This window comes from Macaca thibetana, chromosome 9, assembly GCF_024542745.1.
Source record: "Macaca thibetana thibetana isolate TM-01 chromosome 9, ASM2454274v1, whole genome shotgun sequence".
Lineage (NCBI taxonomy): Eukaryota > Metazoa > Chordata > Mammalia > Primates > Cercopithecidae > Macaca > Macaca thibetana.
The window spans coordinates 42821069-42842636 of record NC_065586.1 but is presented as its reverse complement, the minus strand read 5'-3'; the positions used below and the strand labels follow the sequence as shown (position 1 = coordinate 42842636).

Sequence of the window (21568 nt, the reverse complement as noted above, 5' to 3'; positions counted from 1 at the left end):
AATAAATTGTTTTTTAAAGATAAATCTCATAATGTTTAAGAAGGGGAATTAAAATTCAATCATTTCGGGATGCCTCAGCCTAAACATAATATGGAAAAAAGCCATAACCAAAAGTCATGTTAGAGTACTAGGTTACTCAGCCTTATCATCACATTTAATTAAAATGTCAGTTTGAACCATGGCCAGTCTATTTTGGTTAATATGTTATTTAAATCAGTTGTGAAGTCTTCATTTTTAAATATAGTAACTTGTGTTAATGAACTGGGAAAATAACATTCGATTGCTTGGAAAGTTGTGTTAAAGCCTAAAGATTTATGACTTTGTAAAAGAAAGAAAACCAGCTGGTGATCGGTTGGCATTAGTATATGAGGATGTACTCATATTTGGTAATAGGCTTTTTTTTTTTCTAACTAGAGTAAGGGAGTTGGGAACAGGAGGCAGAAACAAGGACACAGATGTACAAAAAATCATAGCACAAAACTGCACTGAGTTCTGAGTATGGGTCTGTGATTCCATGCTTCAGTTTGAGAGGTTCATGTGTCCTTAAGAGAAGGGACAGGAAAGCCAGGAGGACAGGAGTATGTTTGGACCTGTGCCTGTGCTTTCCACCACAGAAGTCAGCAGCTCTACCTTTCTCTTTTTTCCTTATCTAATAATTGTCTCCTCTTCAAATTTGGGAAATGAGTTTAATCAAAGATTTGTTGTGTTTTTTGTTTGTTTTTGAAATGTGGCCTCAGTGTGTTGCCCAGGCTGGTCTTAAACCCTGGGCTCAAATGATCCTCCCTCTTAGCCTCCTGAGTAGCTGGGACTACAGGCTGTGCACCACACACCACCAGCTAAGTTAATGCTAATGTATAGTTTATTTGCTTCGGTTTTGAAGGGCAGGATGTATGTAGTTCTGTGTGTTTTAGTGGGGAGTGTTTGTGTGTGTGTGTGTGTGTGTGTGTGTAGTCCATTGCTGCTACAACAAACCACCATGTCAGGGCATAAAAACAAATTTATTACACTCCTGTATGTCAGAGTCTGATGATGGATGTCCCTGGGCTAAAATCTAGGTGGTGGAAAGGCTACCTTCATCTCTAGAGGGTCTAGGGGAGAATCTTTTTTTCTCGCCTTTTCCACATTCTGGAGTCTGCTGCATTTTTTGGCTTTGGGCTCTTCTCCACTCTCACACTAGCGACCTTGCATCTCATGGACCCTTCTTCTATGGCCACATGTCTCTGTGGCTCTTTCCTTCCCCCTTCCTTCCACTGTTAAGGACTCATGTGCTTACTTAGTCCTGATGGAGACGCCATCATCACCCACATGAGCCCACTGTCCTAATCCATACAGGCTGCTACAAGGAAATGCACTAGACTGGGCAGCTTATAAACAACAGAACTTTGTTTTCTCACAGTCCTGGAGGCTGAGAAGTGCAAGATCAAGGTGCCCGCAGTTTTGGTGTCTGGAGAAGGTCTGCTTTCTCTTGGAGGCCTCCTTCTTGCTGTGTCTTCACATGATGAGAAGAACAAACAAGCTCCCTTGTGCCTTTAATAAGGGTGCTAATCCCAGTCATGAGGACAGAATCTCCCATAAGGCTTAACCGCCTAATACCATCACCTTGAGGGTTAGGATTTTAGCCCATGAACGTTGACGGAACACAACGTTCCTTCCATAGCACCAGGGTAGTCTCCTCATGTCAAGGTCTTTACCTTAATCACATGCATGATGTACCGTTTTTGCATGTAAGGTTCTAGGAATCTGTGGACGTCTTTGGGGGGCCATTATTTTGCTGACCACATTATACATATATTTTAATATTCTAGACTCGTATGAAAACAATGCTACTTCTATTGCTTTATATGTGTTATGTGTGTGTGTTAAATTTATTTTCAAAAAAGTCATAGACAAAAACATACCCATTTTGTTTAAAAAAAGTTTTTTACTATTTTACTTCATACTGCCAACTCCTTTTTCCTGAAACTGCTTCTATCCTGGAATTCTTTTTTGCTATTAGTTTTATTTTATTGAAATATTCATGAATGAGCATAGACTTGTATATGGATTTAAAATTCATAGTAATGTTCTCATGAATTCATCTGTGAATAACATTTTATAGACAAAATATCTGCACTAGGATCAGGACAAGAGGAAGAGGTATAATTCCCTTGTATTAAGGTACCGCCATTCATTGTTATTATTTTAAAATACGAGTGTTGACTGATGTTTTAAAACACAAAAAGGGGCCAGGAGTGGTGGCTTCCGCCTGTAATCCCAACATTTTTGGAGGCCGAGGTGATTGGATCACCTGAGGTCAGGAGTTTGAGACCAGCGTGGCCAAGATGGTGAAACCTCATCTCTACTAAAAATACAAAAATTGACTGGGCGTCTGTTTTGCACCTGTAATTTTAGCTACCCAGGAGGCTGAGTCAGGAGAATCGCTGGAACCTAGGAGGCGGAGGCTGCCATGAGCGGAGATCATTACCAGTGCACTCCAGCCTAGGTGACAGAAAGAACAAGACTCTGTTCTTTCCCCCCACCCAAAACACACACACACACACACACACACACACACACACACATGCAAAAGGATAATTGGCCAGGCACAGTGGCTTACGCCTGTAATCCCAACACTTTGGGAGGCTGAGGCGGGCGGATCACCTGAGACCGGGAGTTCGAGACCAGCCTGACCAACATGGAGAAACCCTGTCTCTATTAAAAATACAAAAATTAGCAGGGCATGTTGGCCCATGCCTGTAATCCCAGCTACTCGGGAGGCTGAGTCAGGAGAATCGCTTGAACCTGGGAGATGGAGGTTGCTGTGAGCTGAGATCGCACCATTGCACTCCAGCCTGGGCAACAAGAGTGAAACTCTGTCTCAAAGAGAAAAGAAAAAGGGCAGATTTATAATTGGGCAGTAGAATTGAAAATCATTTTAACAAATATCCAAAATGCCTAAGGAACTTGTATAAATAAATAGGAAAAAAAAAGAGAAAAAACATCAAGAAGCCCCAAAAAAGCAGATTAAAGGGGCAATGGATTTGAGTAGACGTTTAGCCAAAGAAGACATCCAGCTGGTGAAAAGGCATATGGAAAGGCGCTCAACATCACTGATTACCGGGGGGAAAATGAAAATCAAAACTGCCACAAGTGGCTTAGACCATAGCGGCGTGCATGAACATTTTCAGGCCTTCAGTTGTTGGGAGTGGCTGAGGAGAGTGGGGAGCTTTTGTCTGTAGTTGCAAGAGTGGAGTCTCAACAAGAACCAGTGTATTCTGGACATGTGTGGGCCCTGGAGTGTGCGTGGCTGGATGCCTTGTCTACCTGTGCCTTACAGAGTGACACCATTGTGCTGTGGTCGATCAGAGGGGCAGGTGGCTTTCACAGGGAGTGAGAAGTGGCGGGGGTTCGTTTGTTTGCCTGTGGATGATAGCAAAAGTGTGTTGGCTTCCCAAGAACTTTTTCCAGTGGCCTGTTTTACTGCAGTTCTAGACCCAGACTGGGGTCCCAAGGCATTTCAGCAGCCCACAGCTTCTTAGTAAGTGCATGTTCAGTTGGATCCCCCAGCTCAGCCTGGGTCATCCCCACCTTCTGCCTCCTGGGCCATAGCTCGGCTCTGCACTGAGCTGTCATCCTGTGGTGAGCAAGACCCCATTCTTGGGCTTCAGTGTCTTTTCCTGCAGCATGCAATCAATGTGGCGGCTGGAAGGGGCCAAGGAGCCACATCTCACAGTGCCTGCTGTCTGAAACAAGGACCAGAGGCTTGTGGAACACATGGCTGTCAGCTTTCTCCTACTCGATGACTCTTCAGCTGCCCCCACATGGCTTTCTAGCTCACAGCAGATCTAGCCTCCTCTGAGCAGTGAAGATGGGATGTTTTATGGTCATTTTCCCTGGTGTGCAGAGCCCAAGTGGAGTTCTTCAGCACACCCTAGTCCATCCCCTCACTAACCCCCCTGGAGGGAGATCCTGTTAGTCACTATGGGGTGAGTGTCTGTGTGTGTGTGTGTGTGTGTGTGTGTGTGTGTGTGTGTGTGTGTGTATGTGTGTGTGTTCATCACTTGTTGCTTGGGGTTGGGAAGAGACAACAAAAGCCTACAGAATCTCTTGTTCTCAGTTCATCTCCCACCCTAGTCCAATCATGGTCTAACATCCTTAGCTACCAATGGCAGAGGAGACTCTGCACATTTGTGTTCATGTGGCCTTGGATGTTGGCAGATTCAGATTGGTTTTTTTGCCCCAGGCATCTGTGCCTGTAACTGCAGTTTCAGCAGGCTCAGGACCAGGCTAAAGGGCCTCCAAGCTTCCTCCAGTTTCCTGGTGCATGCATGTGCAATATACTCCCCTGGCCTGGGACTTTCCTGCCTCTTGCCAGTTGGGTCAGAACTAGCTTATGAATCAGTGTTTTCTGAGCTTTAATAGAACTGGCTCCGACCAGTTGGATACCTGAAAAGGGCTATGTGATATAGATTCTTAAAGATATATTATTTTAGAGTAGTTTTGAGTGTACAGCAAAATGGAGTGCAGAGTGCAGAGATCTCATATGCCTCAATTCCTGTACACGCTCGGGTCACTCACAAACAACCTCTACACCAGAGATACTTTGAAACATTAGAAAATATATTTGAGCATCCAGAAATTTATAAACTAGGCAGCCCCAGACTGCAGGCAGCTCAGAGGTCCTACAGAGAGGCTTAGGGACGGTGGGGGGAGAATTTTATATGGTGAATGTGGAAGAAAAAGAAAATACTTGATTGGGTGAAATAAAGCAGTGGCCTCATTTGCAACATTACAGTGGAAAGTCTCTGAGTCACTGAGTCAAGTTTTGGTTTGTTTAAGGAGGAATTGAGTGTACTGCAGCCACCTCAGCCTCATGGCCGCCTGTTTATTTGATTATTTTTAGCAGAGAAGATCCGTTTAGAACTCTGTTGCCCTGGCTAGAGTGCAGTGGTGTGATCACGGCTCACTGCGGCCACAACCTTCCAGGCTCAGGTGATCCTCCCACCTCAGTGCTCCCCACCCTGAGTAGCTGGGACTACAGGCACGTGCCACCACACCACCATGCTAGGCTAATTGTATTTGTTTGAGAGATGGAGTTTCCCTAAGTTGCTTCGGCTTCTTTTGAACTCTTAGACTCAAATAATCTGCCTGCATTGGTCTCCCCAAGTGCTGGAATTACAGGCCATCTAAATCTTTTATCTCAGATTTGCCTTGTGACAAAAGGAGGGATACTTTTTCTGACATGATAAGGCAGAGAAAGGGGAGGTGGGCGCATCCTGTGCATATTCTTTTCTCAGGTGATGGGGGAGTTCGAGACCAGCCTGAATATGGTCGGCTCTTGCCTAATGGGATATATTTTCTCCTTGAATGATTTTGCAAGATAGCAGATGAGAGAAGTTGAATAAATGTTAGAAGAACATAAAGATAGGTTATATACATGTTGGGTTTCTGAAGAAATGATGTCACCAGAGAAACAAAACTTTTATTGATTTCTGGAAACATTTAGCGCCAATTTTTTTTTATGTAAGTAAATTGAATGTATGAAATACATTAAAAAATTACTTACTTTTATGTAAGTAAATTTAATGTATGATGATATCTCTAACCACTTTTTGATATTTTTTTTCTGGTTCAGATGAGTGGTGTCATTGAGTAAACACAAAATGGGACTCATCCAGGGATGAGATTTTGCCACAGAAAGGATGAGCAGCAAGTCAGGGAGCTTAAGGTAAGTATGAGAAAGTGACTATCTAAAATTGCTTAGGTAGAAGGAGACAGATTGGATTTTTTCGTGTTTGGTATGTGGGGTAAAAGTGGTGTGGGTGTGTACACGAGATGTGTTGTTTATTCTCTCTTTTTTTTTCTTTTCTTTTCTTTTTTTTTTTTTTTTGAGAGAGAGTGTCGCTCTGTCACCCAGGCTGGAGCGCTGTGGCACTATCGTGGCTCACTGCAACCTCTGCCTCCTGGGTTCAAGCGATACTCCTGCCTCAGCCTCCCGAGTAGCTGGGATTATAGGTGCCCGCCACCACACCTGCCTAATTTTTTTGTTTTTTCTTTTTTAGTAGAGATGAGGTTTCACTATGTAGGCGAAGCTGGTCTCGAACTCCTGACCTCAAATGATCTGCCCGCCTTGGCCCCCAAAAGTGCTGGATTACAGGTGTGAGCCACAACGCCTGGCCTGTTTATTCTCTTAAGAGAGAAAATGAGTGGATTAATAGACTGTAGTTCTGAACAAGGTGGAAAACTCTTAAAGTGGAAGTATTGGGGCAAGTGCTCTGACAGGCTAGGATGGTGCAGTCAGTCCCTTCACCCAGAAATCAGTAGAATGTTAGCAGTTCAGACTCAAACCTTGTGAAAAAACAGGTGGTAGAAAGGAAGTCCCTCGCAGCAACTGGCGCCATAATCAAGACAGAATGTTTGCAGAATAAATGGAGTTACCTGCTTTCAGCCCCAGGTGGTAGCTATTGTCTGCCCTGATGATATATGATAATTTGTGATCCTGTTGTCTTAAAATGTGGTCACTCATCTCCAGTAGAATTAAGTGCACAGTGAAGTTGTCCCCCCATCCCCAAAGAGATAAACATATATGAGTGAACTCAAGTGATAACAACTACTGCTGCCTGGGATCATGAGAGACCTGAAATGAACTGATAGGAAGTGAAAGGTGGCTGAAATAATGAGAATAGAGCCATCTGCAGAGAATCATAAAACCAGCAAAGACAAGGTCTTGTGTAAGTTGCCTTCAGAAGCTTTGTCCATGAGAACTCTAAGGAATTCTCCAGATCTGTTGGCTGCTGCTGTGATCTCTGCCCAAAAGGAGCCTCTGACCAGCATCCAAAGGGCTTCCGGACCCACTGGACTCTTCTGGAGGTACACTGGTCTCCTGAGCCATGGCTGTGGTTTTTTTACTCCCTTTGTCACTGCCTGTGTGTAGAATGATAATTGTATAATTGATAGTGTGAAGACCTTGATAAATGGTAAATCTGAGCATCTGTATTTGGCTGACGTGTCATTGTGAAACCTCACAGCTTCAGTCAGTGTCCGCACAGCTAGGGAGCTTTTGTGCCTAATGCACATGTCACTGGGCATAGTCTACAGGCACCTAATAACTCAGGTACCTTAACAGTCACTAATGAGTGTATCTCCAAGAACAGTCCAATAACACATGACTGGCCTGACTCAAGGTAACTATATGTCCAATCCAGGATCGTAGTGAGTGGGCATCTGCCAACCAGGGGTCATTCCCCCTGCCTGCCATTGAGCAGTTCAGGAGTGACTGGGGTAAGCAGACATGAGTGAGCTTGCTCAATTCACTATTTGCCTCTTTGGAGGGGATCATACCCAGGATCTAGGTCATTGTGCCTTATTGGAGTTCTACACATTTCACTTGCAAATTATATTTGAAAATTAAATGACCATGTTGCAAGTCATTCACAAGACATTTTTAAAAATTGCATTCCAGAACCCATATTAACATCCAGTGACCTGTAGAAAGCAGTAGAGAAATGTATTAGGCAAAAAGTTCTGGCAAAGACCAGTCTGATACTGGCCTGATTATCCAACCTCAGGAATTGTCCACATCAACTCGAAGAGCAAAGAAAAATAAAAAAGTACCAGATTTATTACTCAAGACATTAGGAACTATCCATTTAGATAGACGATTTTAGCTAACAAAATATTACAACGTCATCCTGAAGAATATGTCCCTCTTCCAGAGAACCCAGGAGGTTATCATGACCCCTGGAAAGCCCGACCAGCAATAACAGTGCAAGTGGCATAGGTGCATGAATGCAGAAATACAGTCTCTACTGAAAGTAAGTTTCATATTAGGCAAGAATTACAGGATAGACATAGAACCTTTGGTCACAAAGTCAAATCAGATGTACAAATTTAATATGGTTTAGGAGTTAATGGTGGTTCAATTCATCATGCTTGCGGGAAGTGAAGTACAACAAATGACTGGAATTGCAAATAACTCCAGGATTAATGATGAATTAATTGCTAGAGCAGAAAATATCCAAGACCTTCCTGATTTATGATGGGGATGGGTAAAGAACTTGGATGAGACGATACCCAAACATGATTCCCAGGTTTACCTAAACTAAACAATGGAAGACTGTAGAAGATGCCATTAAGATATCTTAAGAATATGGAAGATTATTATTCGCTTCTCATGGGACAGGACTTTATAGGGCACCTGAAAAAATTCTCATGAAAAATCACTTTTACAAAATGTTAAGTTACGATATCCAAGATGAAACCAATGAGTCACAACATTCACATAATACACTGTGCAACCCTGATCTCCTGACTGTCGTAAAAGATTTCTTACCTCTAAACCAAAAGTTCATCTTATCATTTAATTTTTCTCATGTTTTCTGTTCTCTTAGCTTAAGAAAAGATCATTACAAACTTTTGTATGTTTTTCATATATGCTTGCAAAGGATTGTAAAATTTTGTTGTGATTATTGTTGCTTTAAGCTGAAACTTCCCTAATCTTTCTTTAGAGATTGTGGCACAGCATTCTAGTTTCCTTTCCATATCCAATTGTTTTCTGTAATGAATACAGAAATACAAGCATTATTTTGTAACTTTAAGTAGACATCATCTCAAGTCTACAAGAATTGTCCAAAATAGTATCTAATGACATTTCTAGGTCTTCAGACACTATTAACGCAGATTGTAACCTCCAGATCCTGAAGATTTTCCTAGATACTGGTTACTGAAACTGAGCTTTCTTGAATTCTTTTTCCTTCCACTGTGGTTTCCCACATTTCAATATATCACCGATTTTTGTCCTCACATATTACTTAAATATTTTTCACAGAATTAAATTAAATATGAATCATCCTTCCTGCTCTGATTTTTGAAATGACCCTTTGCTTCCTATGATAATGATTCTTCTGGTCCGTTTTGTAGTTATATGTTAGAGTTTGTAAATATTCACACATTTTGCAATTGCATATAATTTTCTTATTAATTATTTTTTCCTCTTCCTCTAAAGTTGCTGTTATTTCTTTTAACTTTTTGTGGGAAAAGTTAAACCCATCTTTCACTTTGTTGATATGCTTATTTGTAATTGAACTCCTTGATTTTTGCTTAAATTGCTTTTCAAGTTGCCCTCTTTTAGGGAAGACATTATTTGGGTTTTGTTTAGTATATCAGGCTTTTTTTAAGTTTGTTGTATCAAGAAGTGTAGACTTTTCTGTACATAATATCCTTTTTTACACAGTTTTTTTTTTTTAAGTCTGTTAAAATAAAGGTCATCAAAAGATCTTTTCCTAAACCTTTCCTCTACCAGAAATATCCCTAGAGTCACATGGTCCTTTCTCCCTTCTTGCTTTTGTAGGCGTACAAAGCTAATCTGTCTCTGATCAGATTGCATGCACATGTGCCTTTTGGGGCTCTTGTGCATTCGTTCTTCCTTCTCTTCTAACATCAAAAATGGGTTTTCTGTGTTGGCTCTCTCCCTTTAACATGGAAGTATATTCATGCTTTTGTTGAATTTTGGAATAAATGGCTTTCTTTACCACGTATCTCCCTTTAACTACTACTACATCTCTCTTCTCAGCCAAGTACGTGGGAAGAGAAGCCCTGAGTTTGTGTCATTGTCTTCTCACCTCCAGTTCACTACTTTACCCACTACCTGACACCCAGCTCACTCACACACACAAGCCCAATCACTAAGTTGCCATAGCTGATTTGTAGCTTTCCTGCCCCCTTGGCAAAATTTGACTCTGTGCATTGGGATAATACATGCTGAGTACCTATTGAACAGGCACTGTGCTAGGTGCTGCTGTTACAGAAATGAAAAGAAGGCATCATCTCCTTTCTAACAACTCACAGGAGCAGCCATTCCTGATTCATACGCAGGTCTCTTGACTCCCAGTGCTCACTTTTGCAGGCTTCACTTAATGCCGTGTAAATCACCCTATTCTCCAGATCTTTCTTCCCACTTCTCCTTACTGTACACAACTTCTCAAGGCAATCACCTCCACGCCCATGGCTTCAGTTACTTCCTCCATTCTCTGAGAACAAGAGAATTTTAAATGTTTTGTTTCATGTATTAGCTTTATTTTACACAAGATGCCTCATTTGCTGTAACCGTAGATTCAAAGTTGCTCAGTGAAAGTAATAAATGAAAAATGGTGATATTCTTAGCGTGTAAATTTTAGGAAATTTCCCCAGTTACTCTTGATGGCTTGATTTAGTATGTGTGTTACTTTTGAAAACATGTTGGGATGTCACAAATGGACTTAGACTACAGAGATTTATATTCAATTTTTTTTTTTTTTTTTTTTTTGAGATTAAGTCTCACTCTGTCACCCGGGCTGGAGTGCAGTGGTGGATCTCTGCTCATTCCAACCTTCAACTCCCAAATTCAAGTGATTTTCCTGCCTCAGCCTCCCAAGGCGCCCACCACCACACCCGGCTGATTTTTGTACTTTTTTTAGTAGAGATGGGGTTTCACCATGTTGGCTGGGCTGGTATCCAACTCCTTACCTCAGATGATCCACCCACCTCGGCCTCCCAAAGTGCTGGGATTACAGGCATGAACCACCGCACCTGGCCTATATTCAACTTTTGATCAGAGAGTTCCATTTTAGTGTGACACTGAGAGTAAAAAACTATCTTTTCCTCCTTACCCATTTCCCTTCCTACATTCTCTGCCAGGAGGAAGGCACCACTACCTACCGAGTCTTCCCCAGCAGAGCCTGAGCAGGTCTGTTTTTCCTCTGCTTCCCCTCTTCTTTCACATCTCATGACCAAGCACTTGCTATTCTGTCTCCCAAATGATCACAGACTTTTTCCTCCACTTTTGTCACTGCCACTGCCCTTAGCATTACTCTGCCTTTAGGTAAAGTCTCTTAATTGGTCTTCAATTCTTCCTTATTATAGAGACCGCTACACACACATCTGACAGAGACTTCTCACCTTTTTATGGTTCAATGACTGAAATTCCCAGAATAAAATTAAAACCACCCCAGCATCAAATTTGAGGTCAAATAGAGGTGGGTTTGCATCCCAGGTTCATATACTGTCCAGCAGTGTGGTCTCAGAAAACGGAACTCCTTAAGCCTTTGTTTGTGTATCTGCCTACACTCATTGAGAGTTGGGACTATTTCACACATACAGTGCCTGGCATGTAGAAGGGACTTAATCAATGTTGAATGAAGGGGAGGCATTTTAAAATCCATATCCAAAAAATGTTCTTCTGTCTGGGAGTGGTGGCTCATGCCTGTAATCCCAGCACTTTGGGAGGCCAAGGCAGCTGGATCACCTGAGGTCAGGAGTTCAATATCAGCCTGACCAACATGGTGAAACCCATCTCTACTAAAAATACAGACGTTAGCCGAGCATGGTAACGTGCTCCTGTAATCCCAGCTACTTGGGAAGCTGAGGCACTTGAATGAGAATCACTTGAACCCGGGAGGCAGAAATTGCAGTGAGCCAGGATTGTGTCACTGCCTGCGCAACAGAGTGAGACTCTGTCTAAAAAAAAAAAAAAAGGTTGTTTTAAAAATATACTAATCTGGCTGGGTGCGGTGGCTCATGCCTGTAGTCCCAGCACTTTGGGAGGCTGAGGCGGGCAGATCTCCTGAGGTTTGAAGTTCGAGACCAGCCTCACCAACATGGAGAAACCCTGTCTCTGCTAAAAATACAAAATTAGCCGGGCATGGTGGCACATGCCTGTAATCCCAGCTACTTGGGAGGCTGAGGCAGGAGAATCACTTGAGCCAGGAGGCGGAGGTTGTGATGATCCAAGATTGCTCCATTGCACTCCAGCCTGTGCAACAAGAGTGAAACTCCATTACAAAAAAAAAAAAAAAAAAAATGTGTTCAGCAAGATTGAAGCATAAAAGGTTAATAGCCAGAATCATTTATCAATTGTATTTCTATACATCATCTGCAAGATATAATCTGAAAATGAAATTAGAGAAACAATTTCATTGGGCAACAAGAGCAAAACTTCATCTCAAAAAATAATAATAATCTACAATGCCACTTCCCGTCCAAGCTTGACTTCTACCCGTACTTTCTGATATGGTTTGGCCATGTCCCCACCCAAATCTCATCATGAAATGTAATCCCCATAATCCTCATGTATTGAGGGAGGGGCTTGGAGGGAGGTGATTGGATCATTGGGGGCAGTTTTCCTGATGCTGTTCTTGTGATATTCAGTGAGTCCTCATGAGATCTTATAGTGTTTTGGTTTGCTTTTTTGGGATGGAGTCTTGCTCTGTTGTCCAGGCTGGAGTGCCATGGCACAATCTTGGCTGACTGCAGCCTCTGCCTCCTGGGTTCCAGTGATTCTCCTGCCTCAGCCTCCTGAGTAGCTGGGAATACAGGCATGCATTACCACAACCAGCTAATTTTTGTATTTTTAGTAGAGATGTGATTTCACTACGTTAGCTAGGCTGGTCTCGAACTCCTGACCTCAGTTGATCCACCTGCCTTGGCCTCCCAAAGTGCTAGGGTTACAGGTGTGAGCCACCGTACCCAGCTGAGATCTGATGGTTTTATACATGTTTGACAGTTGCTCCTTCACATGTTCACACTCAGTGCGGCCACCATGTTAGGCGGACCTGGTTCCCCTTCTGCCATGATTGTAAGTTTCCTGAGGCCTCCCCAGCCATGTGAAACTGTGAGTCAATTAAACCTCTTTCCTTTATAAATTACCCAACCTCAGGTATTTCTTTATATCAGTGTGAAAACTGATATATTTTCTGATAACCATGCTTGAGGAATTGGGGAATTCAGACTACCTGCGATCAAATTGTGGCCCCACCCTTAGCAGTCATGTGACCTTGGGGAGGTTACTTACCTTCTCCATCTCCACTTCTTCTGTAAAATCTGTAAATGAGACTGTTTCTGAGGGTTAAATGAGCATAACAGTGGGGACACTGTGAGGCACACACTGCTTGCTACATGTCAAGTATTCATCTTTATTGAATTAGGATGGTGGTAACCCACTTTATGGCTCTCGATTTTGTATGACAAAATCATGCATAGTGCTTTGTTAGTAAAAGAAAGAAAATCTGAAAGTCCCTGCCATGGAAGGAAGAAATAGCGGGGAGAAAACAGAGTTGGTACGTTTTAGCCTTTCAAAGCTTGGAGGGACAAGTTAGGTTTCTATTTTATGGAGAAGGAGGTGGAGGCAGGATGGGTCCTAAGGTGTCATTCAAGACACACAGCCATAACTCTTTATTGAGAGTAAGCTAGGGCCCCAGGGATTGCTGTGGTCAAGTTGCAGACAAAAACGACCACTCATTGGAAGACAGGAGACGAGTGTTTTGTTACCAAAGCAGTCAGCCATTCAGGTGTATCTATATTCAGTCAGCAAATAAAAGTTGTTCAACTTGGTTGCTAATGGGACCCACTCTACTGAGGCTTTGTATAGAACTCACAGAGGAAGATGGCTTCAAGTAACCAACTACCTTGTGCTTTTCTTAGGACTAAAAAGCTCAGGAAGCTGGTGATGAATGAAAACCTTAGTCCTGCTGGCACTGCAGGAGGGGCCAGGAGAGCAGCAGCATCATAAGCCACAGGGCGGGGCACCTCAGGCAGGGGCATTCTGAGCTGTTGGGGAGGGGTGGCAACCAGGGTGGGGCACTGTGAGCTGTCGGGGAGGGCATTGTGGTGTGTGGGGTGGGGCATTGTGTGCCACATGCCTGTGCTCCCACCTGGGCCAGTGGGCTTCAGTCTGTAGGTGACTACAGAAGGAGGAGGAGCTCCCTCTGTTCTCTCTTCAGGCAGTTGTGTCTCTCAGCGCTTGTTGGGTTCACAACCTATTGAATAAGCCGGCAAGTCTTCACCCTCCCAGACAAGTCAGCTCAGGGGATTCAGCAGGGCACGGACCTTGGCCCGCAGCCCCAGCTGGGGCCAGGGCCGGGCTGTAAGGTAGTCAGGCGAGCAGCGGGCAAGACCATCTCTGCAAGTGCAGCATAGCCTAAGCCTAGGGCAGCAGGAGTGCGTGGCCAAAGTTGTGAGCAGAGGCACAGGTCGTGGCAGACAGGAGTAGAGGTGCCCCATGGGGAATGTACTGACCTGTTGTGTGTGCCCCAAGGACAGCCCTGAGTTTGACCAGCCGCAGGGGTCAGTGTGCCCCTCTAAGTCCGACATCTATGAGGCAGGAGCTGGGGACAGAATGGCAGGAGCTGGGGACAGGATGACAGGAGCTGGGAACAGGATGGCAGGAGCTGGGGATGGGATGGCAGGGGCGCCTATGGCTGCTGCTGTGCAGCCTGCTGAGGTGACTGTTGAAGTTGGTGAGGACCTCCACATGTACCACATCCATGACCGGGAGATGCCTGAAGGTAAGGAGGTGACGGGTGCCATCTGCCCTCGGCTTGCCTCTGGATGCTGCTGTCCCCAAGGTCCCCTGGGAGGCATCGCCCACTTTGAGCTCCTTTCTGCCTGTAGCCAGCTTTCCAGGGGCTGGCCAGGAACAAGAGCTGGCTCTGCCTTGCATTCCCACCCCTTAGTTTTTCCCCACCGAGTCCAGTCAGTTTCTTTTCACTTCCCCTCCCAAATCACCCAGTTCTTGCTCTCTTGTCTCATTCTCCCAGGCTGCCATGGGACCATTTATTTATGGCTCTTCTTGTTGAATAAGCAGCAGTCAAATAAATGAGTTGATAGATTTTTATAAATGATTAAATCTTTTTTTCTTTTCTCCCTCTATACGTTTAGCTTTGGAGTTTAACCCTTCTGCCAATCCAGAGGCAAACACAATATTCCATGGGAACTGTCAAACAGATGGTGAGGCAACATTGTCTGTATGTCTGTGTATTATCCTGTGGGACTTTGTGGAGGCTTCTTTGGACCATTCTCTTCCTTTTCTCAATAAAAACTCAAATATCCCAACTTTCCAGCAGCCATCTTATTTTTTCTTTGTACCTATCCACATGGTACCTAAGTGAAGGAACCAGGTAAGTGCCTAATTGTTTCCTTTGTTAAAGTAGGTAAATCTCAGGACAGTTCATATTCAGATATTCGGGGATTTCTTATTTAAAATCAGAATGGAGGTTGCCATGGGAGAGGCTGTATGGTATTCTTAATGGGCTGCTGTAAGTCACCTTGATAGAGGCTGCTTAGTTTCTTCTAACTGTAATTTGAACACAGGAGGAGGAAATAAAAGGAGGGTGCTTAAAATAATTGTGAAAGGTGTGAAACATCACGGCCAGGACTGCAGAAAAATGGTTGTGTGGGGGTAGGGGATGGTTTGTCAAAGGAGTTTACCCATGAGGCTCTGATTACTTTAAAATTCTTACTGTAACAAAAAATGTGTCTCCAGATTTATTCTGGTGACTTAACAGACTTTATTTACCTCCTTATTCTACAAGAGAGATGGGGATTGGTTCATGGTCAAAACTATCAAAACATGGAATGTCAATGTAGACTTTTAATGTGTAATATAAAGATTGCAGGTTAAAAATGTCAGACCTTCCCTGTAAGAGTGTTCGTTGCTGTGGCTCCCCCTTTGTCCTTTCCCCTCCTGACAATAGCATCTTGTTGAAAGATAAGAAAGTCAGAGTTTTGGCTGGGCATGGTGGCTCACTCCTGCAATCCCAGCACTTTGGGAGGCCGAGGTGGGCAGATCACCTGAGGTCAGGAGTTCGAGACTAGCCTGGCCAACTTGGTGAAACCCCATCTCTACTAAAAAAATACAAAAATTAGCTGGGTGTGGTGGTGCGTGCCTGTAGTTCCTCCTACTCATGAGGCTGAGGCAGGAGAATTGCTTGAACCTGGGAGGCAGAGGTTGCAGTGAACAGAGATTGTGCCAATGCACTCCAGCCTTGGTGACAGAGCAAGACCCCGTCTCACAGAAAAAAAAAAAAAGGAAGAAAGTTGGAGATTTTGAAGTCTCTACATTGCTGAGAGAGGCACTGGATGGAGGCGGCGGAAAAGAGAAAACAGTTAGTTGGTTTGCCTCTAAAATCTTGCAAAGAGATGAATCTAAGTAAAAGTAATTCTGGGTAATAATATGATTCCTGAATAAAAACTAAAATGTTCAAAATAGAAAGCATTGCATCATAAAGATAAGAAATCCAGTTGGCTTATTTTTTTCATTTAAATGCCAGAGATTTCATTACTGTAGAGGAAATGTCTTATAGCTCTTCTATTTAAACTTCGGTTGGGCTCTTAATTTTTTAAGAGGTAGGATAATTATGACACCTGATGAGTGTGACTTTGTAACTTGTAAGTACTGTCCTCACTTTTCAAGATATTTAAGGATTGCTTTAGAATAAACAAATATGTGAATTAATTGATTGTACCTTTATACACAAAGCATGTAAGTATTTGTGTAAACTTATACTCTGTTCGGTGATGTAAGGAAAGGCTCTGAGTGATGTTACACACCAGTTAGTAGATGGGTAGTGTTGGATGAGAGCCCCCAAATGGCTCTTTATTGTCATTCTTTAGGATTACAACACAGTTTATGTATGTCTCACTTGGCCCTTTCCAATACAAATAAGGCCTGTGTATCTCCCTATGTATTGCTAATGAAGAAATGAAGACTTACAGATATCACATGCCTGTAGAAGACAGTTACTCAACAAAACTGAGGTTCTGTGTCCTCAGAATGACATGAAAGTGACAGATATGCTGAATTTACTTCTAAAAATTAAAAAAACTCTAGAATACATCTTATATTTTGCCTATAAAATAGACCTGTCTTTTAAAACTTACTGACATCTTTATTTATTTTACGCAAAGTTGATTTTACACACAACTCAAAGCTGACATTTACCTCTTCATTTTTTTTTTTTTTTTTAAATAAAGGAAGGTGTCACTATGTTACTCATGCTGGCCTCAAATTCCTGACCTGGGTTCAAGTGATTTTCCCATCTCAGCCTCCTGAGTAGCTGGGACTACAAGCATGTGCCGTCTTGCCTGGCTCTATCTTATGTCTATACATTCATTTCGATGGATAAGAATACAAGTAGATGTAGTGAAATAGCCTAAATGCAGCAGTTGAATAAACAAATTGATAAATTTTTATAAATGATTACCTCTTTTTTTCTTTTCTCCCTCTATACATATAGCTTTGGAGTTTAACCCTTCTGCCAATGCAGAGGCAAGCACAATATTCCAGAGGAACTCTCAAACGGATGGTGAGACAACGTTGTTTTTTCCACCAAGAGAAACAGTACAAACTCTTGTTTGATCAGGTGTATTATAGGAAGTATTTAGAAAAACTCGTATTGGTTTAAATTTTTCAACTTTTCACATATTCACTTGTCTTATTTTAACATGTGATATACTTTCCTTTAGTTATCATTTTAGTGAAAACATGTAAACTTTTTGTTTATACATTTTGCCATCTTTTTATCAACACAATTAATTTGTCATGTGACGGAGGAGTCATGGATTTCTCTTTATTCATAATTCTTGGTCCCTTTTCCCTTGCTCCAAAGAGTACATTTTAAAGCTGAATGATAGAACTTAGGCTTCAACTTGGTTTTCGTTTAAATAAATTAAAAAACATAGTTGTTTATCATCAGGGATTGAATCTGTGATTTGGGCCTCCTCTCACACAGTCCTCTGACCGCATTCATTTACCACATCCAAGTTCATGCTATTCAAAACTTTAAGCTATTAACATTTTCATTTGATGTAATGTCAATTTAAACATGCCCTACTCCTGCTTATTTTCCTTAATGTTATGCTAAATCCTTATTTGTTTGCTAAAAAGCCATACACAGCCAAGTTTTCCAGTTGACTTAAACAGCAAGAATACAAGTGAGGGTTCTATAATCATATGTGAAGTAACGCAGCACAGTAAAACATGGGAGTTTGTAACCTTTGTTTTTATAGTTTGGGTAGACTTTGCCAATTTTGAATCAGTTGTTTCTGGTTAGAATTTGTGTTCTTTTTTTACGTTACTGTAAAGAGATACCTAAGGCTGGGTAATTTATAACAAAAAGAGGTTTAATCGGCTCATAGATCTTCAGGCTGTACAAACATGGATTCAACATCTGCTTCTGGTGAGGGCTGCAGCAAGCTTACAATCATGATAGAAGGCAAAGGGGAAGCAAGTGGTTCCACATGGTGAAAGTGGGAGGAAAGAGAGGAGAGGGAAGGTAGCACACTCTTTTTTTTTTTTCTTTTTTTTTTTTATGGAGTCTCTCGCTGTTGCCCAGGCTGGAGTGCAATGGCATGATCTCGGCTCACTACAACCTCCACCTCCCAGGTTCAAGCAATCCTCCTGCCTTAGCCTCCTGAGTAGGTGGGACTATAGGTGGGCGCCACAACACCTGGCTAATTTTTGTATTTTTGGTAGCGATGGGGTTTCACCATGTTGACCAGGGTGGTCTCAAACTCCTGACCTCAGGTGGTCTACCCACTTCAGCCTCCCAAAGTGCTGGAATTACAGGCTTGAGCCACTGCACCTGGCTGGTACCACACTCTTTTAAGGTACCATAATGAGAATTTGCTTATTACCGTGGGAATGGGACCAATCCATTTATAGGGAATCCACTGCCACTACCCAAACACCTCCCACTAGGCCCTCTCTCCAACATTAAGGGTCACATGTTAACATGAGATGTGTGTGTAAAGACATGTCTTGTGTAAAGACCCATGTTTTGTTTTGCTATTAGTGACATATTAGTAGGTAACCATTAAGTGTGGTTCAAGATGCTTACAGGGATTCTGTTGCATCTAGAGATAGGTGTCTGGTCAGGAAGCAGTTTTTAGAGCTGTTAGCTCTTAGCTTCTGATAATTAAAGTAACCTATGTGTAAACACAGAATGAGAGAATACTAATGGATCATGGCTCATATATGCAACAGTTAAACTTTTTTATTAGCTAAATTTTTCATCTGGCCTAGTTTTTTTGCCCTTTTCCTTTGTACATGAGGATTCTTTCATTTTTATGTAATATAAACTTTATGAAATAGAAACTTTCATTTGTATGTAATAGAAACTTTATGAAATTAATCATGCCAGATAATTTAAATTATAAATTATTGAAAATAATTTTTTTAATGGAATTTTGTCTCATTTTACATAGGAGTAATCAGTAAGATGTTAACAACTACTTTTATTTTATGGCATTTGTATCAGAAGTGACCAGTTTTTCTTTTTTATTCTTAGTTATAGAAATAAGAAGAAGCAACTGTACAAACCACGTAAGTAAACAGTCAAATAGTTAAGAAATTGATAGTTTTACATAAAAGTGTGTCTCTCTTGATTTCTTTAAATTACAGTGTGGACCCAGTGGTGATAGCATGGACCCCTTTCTGTGGATTTTCTAAAACTCTTCTATTTTCCTAAGTATTAAATGTATCCAGAAAAGTCTTTAGCTTAGTGTGTCCTTTTAAGGATTTCTGATATTTAAGTTGAATTTCAATAGTCTGGTTGTGGTAAAAACATCTGCCTTAAGGCTGGGCATCCTGGCTCATGCCTGTAATCCCAGCACTTTAGGAGGCTGAGGCGAGTGGATCATCTGAGGTTAGGAGCTCGAAACAGCCCTGACCAACATGGTGAAATTCTGTCTCTACTAAAAATATGAGATTAGCCGGGCGTGGTGGCTCATGCCTGGAATCTCAGCTACTCAGGAGGCTGAGGCAGGAAAATCACTTGAACCCGGGAGGTGGAGGTTACAGTGAGCTGAGATCACACCACTGCACTCCAGCCTGGGTAAGAGAGTGAAACTCTTTTTCAAAAAAAAAAAAAAAAAATCTGCCTGAAATATTTAATCTTATTTTTAATGAAATAACAAAAATAGAAGAGCTAAGTTAATTGCCAGCACAGTCTACTGACTTTCTATCACAGCAGGTAAAAGCATACCTTTCTTGCTACACCATGATCTTATGTTCCTCCCTCTGTTTCTTCCAATAGTAGCACACTTCTTCATTAAATCAGTAATATTTACATGATTATGACTCTGCAAATATTATTCACTGCTAAGTCATATGGTGTTTTCACTGTGCCTCTGCATTACATGTCCTTCATCCTGTCTCTGAAACAGTTCTGAAATCTGAGCACTTCTGCAATTCTCCTGGATCTTCTCTTTTTTCCTAGCCTATGTTAGTTTATCCATCCAAATATAGTAAGGAGACTCTGGGTGGTCTGTTTGCTTTCACATCCATTATTTTTTAGCATGAAGATAATTTTCTGACTATATTCCTTTGCTTATTTTCTAATAGCCGTTTTCCCCCAAGTGTTGTAGCATTTATCACATGCCTTTCAAAGATACTTTCCATCTGCGAAAACACATCTGTTCCTTTTGTGTGTGTGTTGGAGGAGCAACTTTCTTTGGCCTTTTGTCATCCTAGTTCAGTATGGAGTGGCTTTCCCTAGATATGCTCGATGTCTGCTTTTCTGTGCTATCTCCTTAAAGTCTTTTGGGATCTCACATAACTGCTCTCTTGTGTGGGATTGCCTGAGTCCCTGATTTTGTGTTTCCTTCTGTCCGGTAATCCTCTCTAGTTGTACCTGAACACATTTTCCTGGGTGGAGATGTTTAGAGAGATGGCCAGTCTTAAAATCCCTCCTCTTTGATAGAGAGGACACCTCTAGGTTGAATCTAGATTTTATGGTTCTGAAGACATTTTGCAGTTGTGCTGTCATTACAGTGTTGTTCTTGAATTTATTGCCAGTGTGTGATACACTATTTACAACCAGGTTTTAGGTATCTGTGGAAGCTTTTTAGGATCTTATCTCTCTCTGAGGTTCTGAAATTTTATAATAACAGCTTGGTGGAGATCTTTTCGTTTTATTGAGACTACTAAACCTGAGACTATCTCTTCTTGAGATTTTTTTTTTAATTTTCTCTGTTACTTTTTTACTGATAGTCTTGTTATTCAGACGCTAGGCTGCTTAGACCAGTACACCTGCATTGGTTTTTAATTTTTCCCCTTCTATTTTTTTCAGTTTGTCCTTTTATTCTAGTTCTGGGATATTCTGTGACTTTATCCTCTACTCTTTCTATTGAATTTTATATTTTTGAGAGTGTTTTAAGATTTTTTTTTTTTAGTTTTGCTCCTGGTTTTAACTGCTCCCATGAATTCCTTTTTTCTGTTGCTTTGATTTCTGTTGTTGGAGGCTTCCATCCAATGTGTGGTGGTCCCTGGCCTGCTTTATTTGGAAGTAGGACTTCTGTTAGCTGATAGCACTCACTGTGAGGTTTTGGAAGCCAAACTAGCTTTTCATTTGGGGGACCTCAGTGTATTATCTGGGGATCTTTATTCAAGACATTTCAGTTTCTTCTGGGAAGGATCTCCCAATTTTCTGCCTGGGAAGTAAAAACATGGCCACTTGCTTTCCAAAAGCAGAGTTAGCGAAGGAAGTTGGAGTTCCATTTTTGGTATACAGTTTTCTTTATATCTCAGGTTTAAGCCATGGTATCTCTGAGCCAGGAATTCTCAGGTTTGATACATCCAGAGAACACACATCTAAGTTTCTTGTCAGATGGAAAGACAGGTGGACTCGGGGCTCTGGTTAGAGATTTTCAACTGACCTTGCTGGCTTTTGTTTTACATCTTACCCTACTTTCCAAAGTGCCATTTGCCTGTAAGTTCACAGCCTGCCTTTAGTTCTGCAAGACAAACTGGCTCGCTTCGGTTCCAGTCACTTTCTGT

At 41.9% G+C, this 21568-nt stretch overlaps 1 protein-coding gene across 7 annotated transcripts in view; it reads left to right on the top strand.

Annotated features, from left to right (window-relative positions):
* LOC126963219 (arf-GAP with GTPase, ANK repeat and PH domain-containing protein 5-like) overlaps positions 1-21568 on the top strand; it is a 38848-nt gene that overhangs the window by 6247 nt on the left and 11033 nt on the right. For 4 of the 7 annotated variants that reach the window (XR_007728981.1, XM_050805363.1, XM_050805357.1 and 1 more), the window contains 3 exons: positions 14671-14739; positions 17028-17096; positions 19080-19114. Coding sequence is in view for 6 of the 7 variants with exons in the window: in XM_050805363.1 (XP_050661320.1) it covers positions 14671-14739; positions 17028-17096; positions 19080-19114 (173 nt within the window). In the remaining variant the exon portion in view is untranslated. Of the gene's footprint in view, positions 1-5628; positions 5708-12517; positions 14298-14670; positions 14740-17027; positions 17097-19079; positions 19115-21568 lie in introns of those variants that run through there. The other 3 variants (XM_050805360.1, XM_050805358.1, XM_050805359.1) reach the window with 3 other exon arrangements.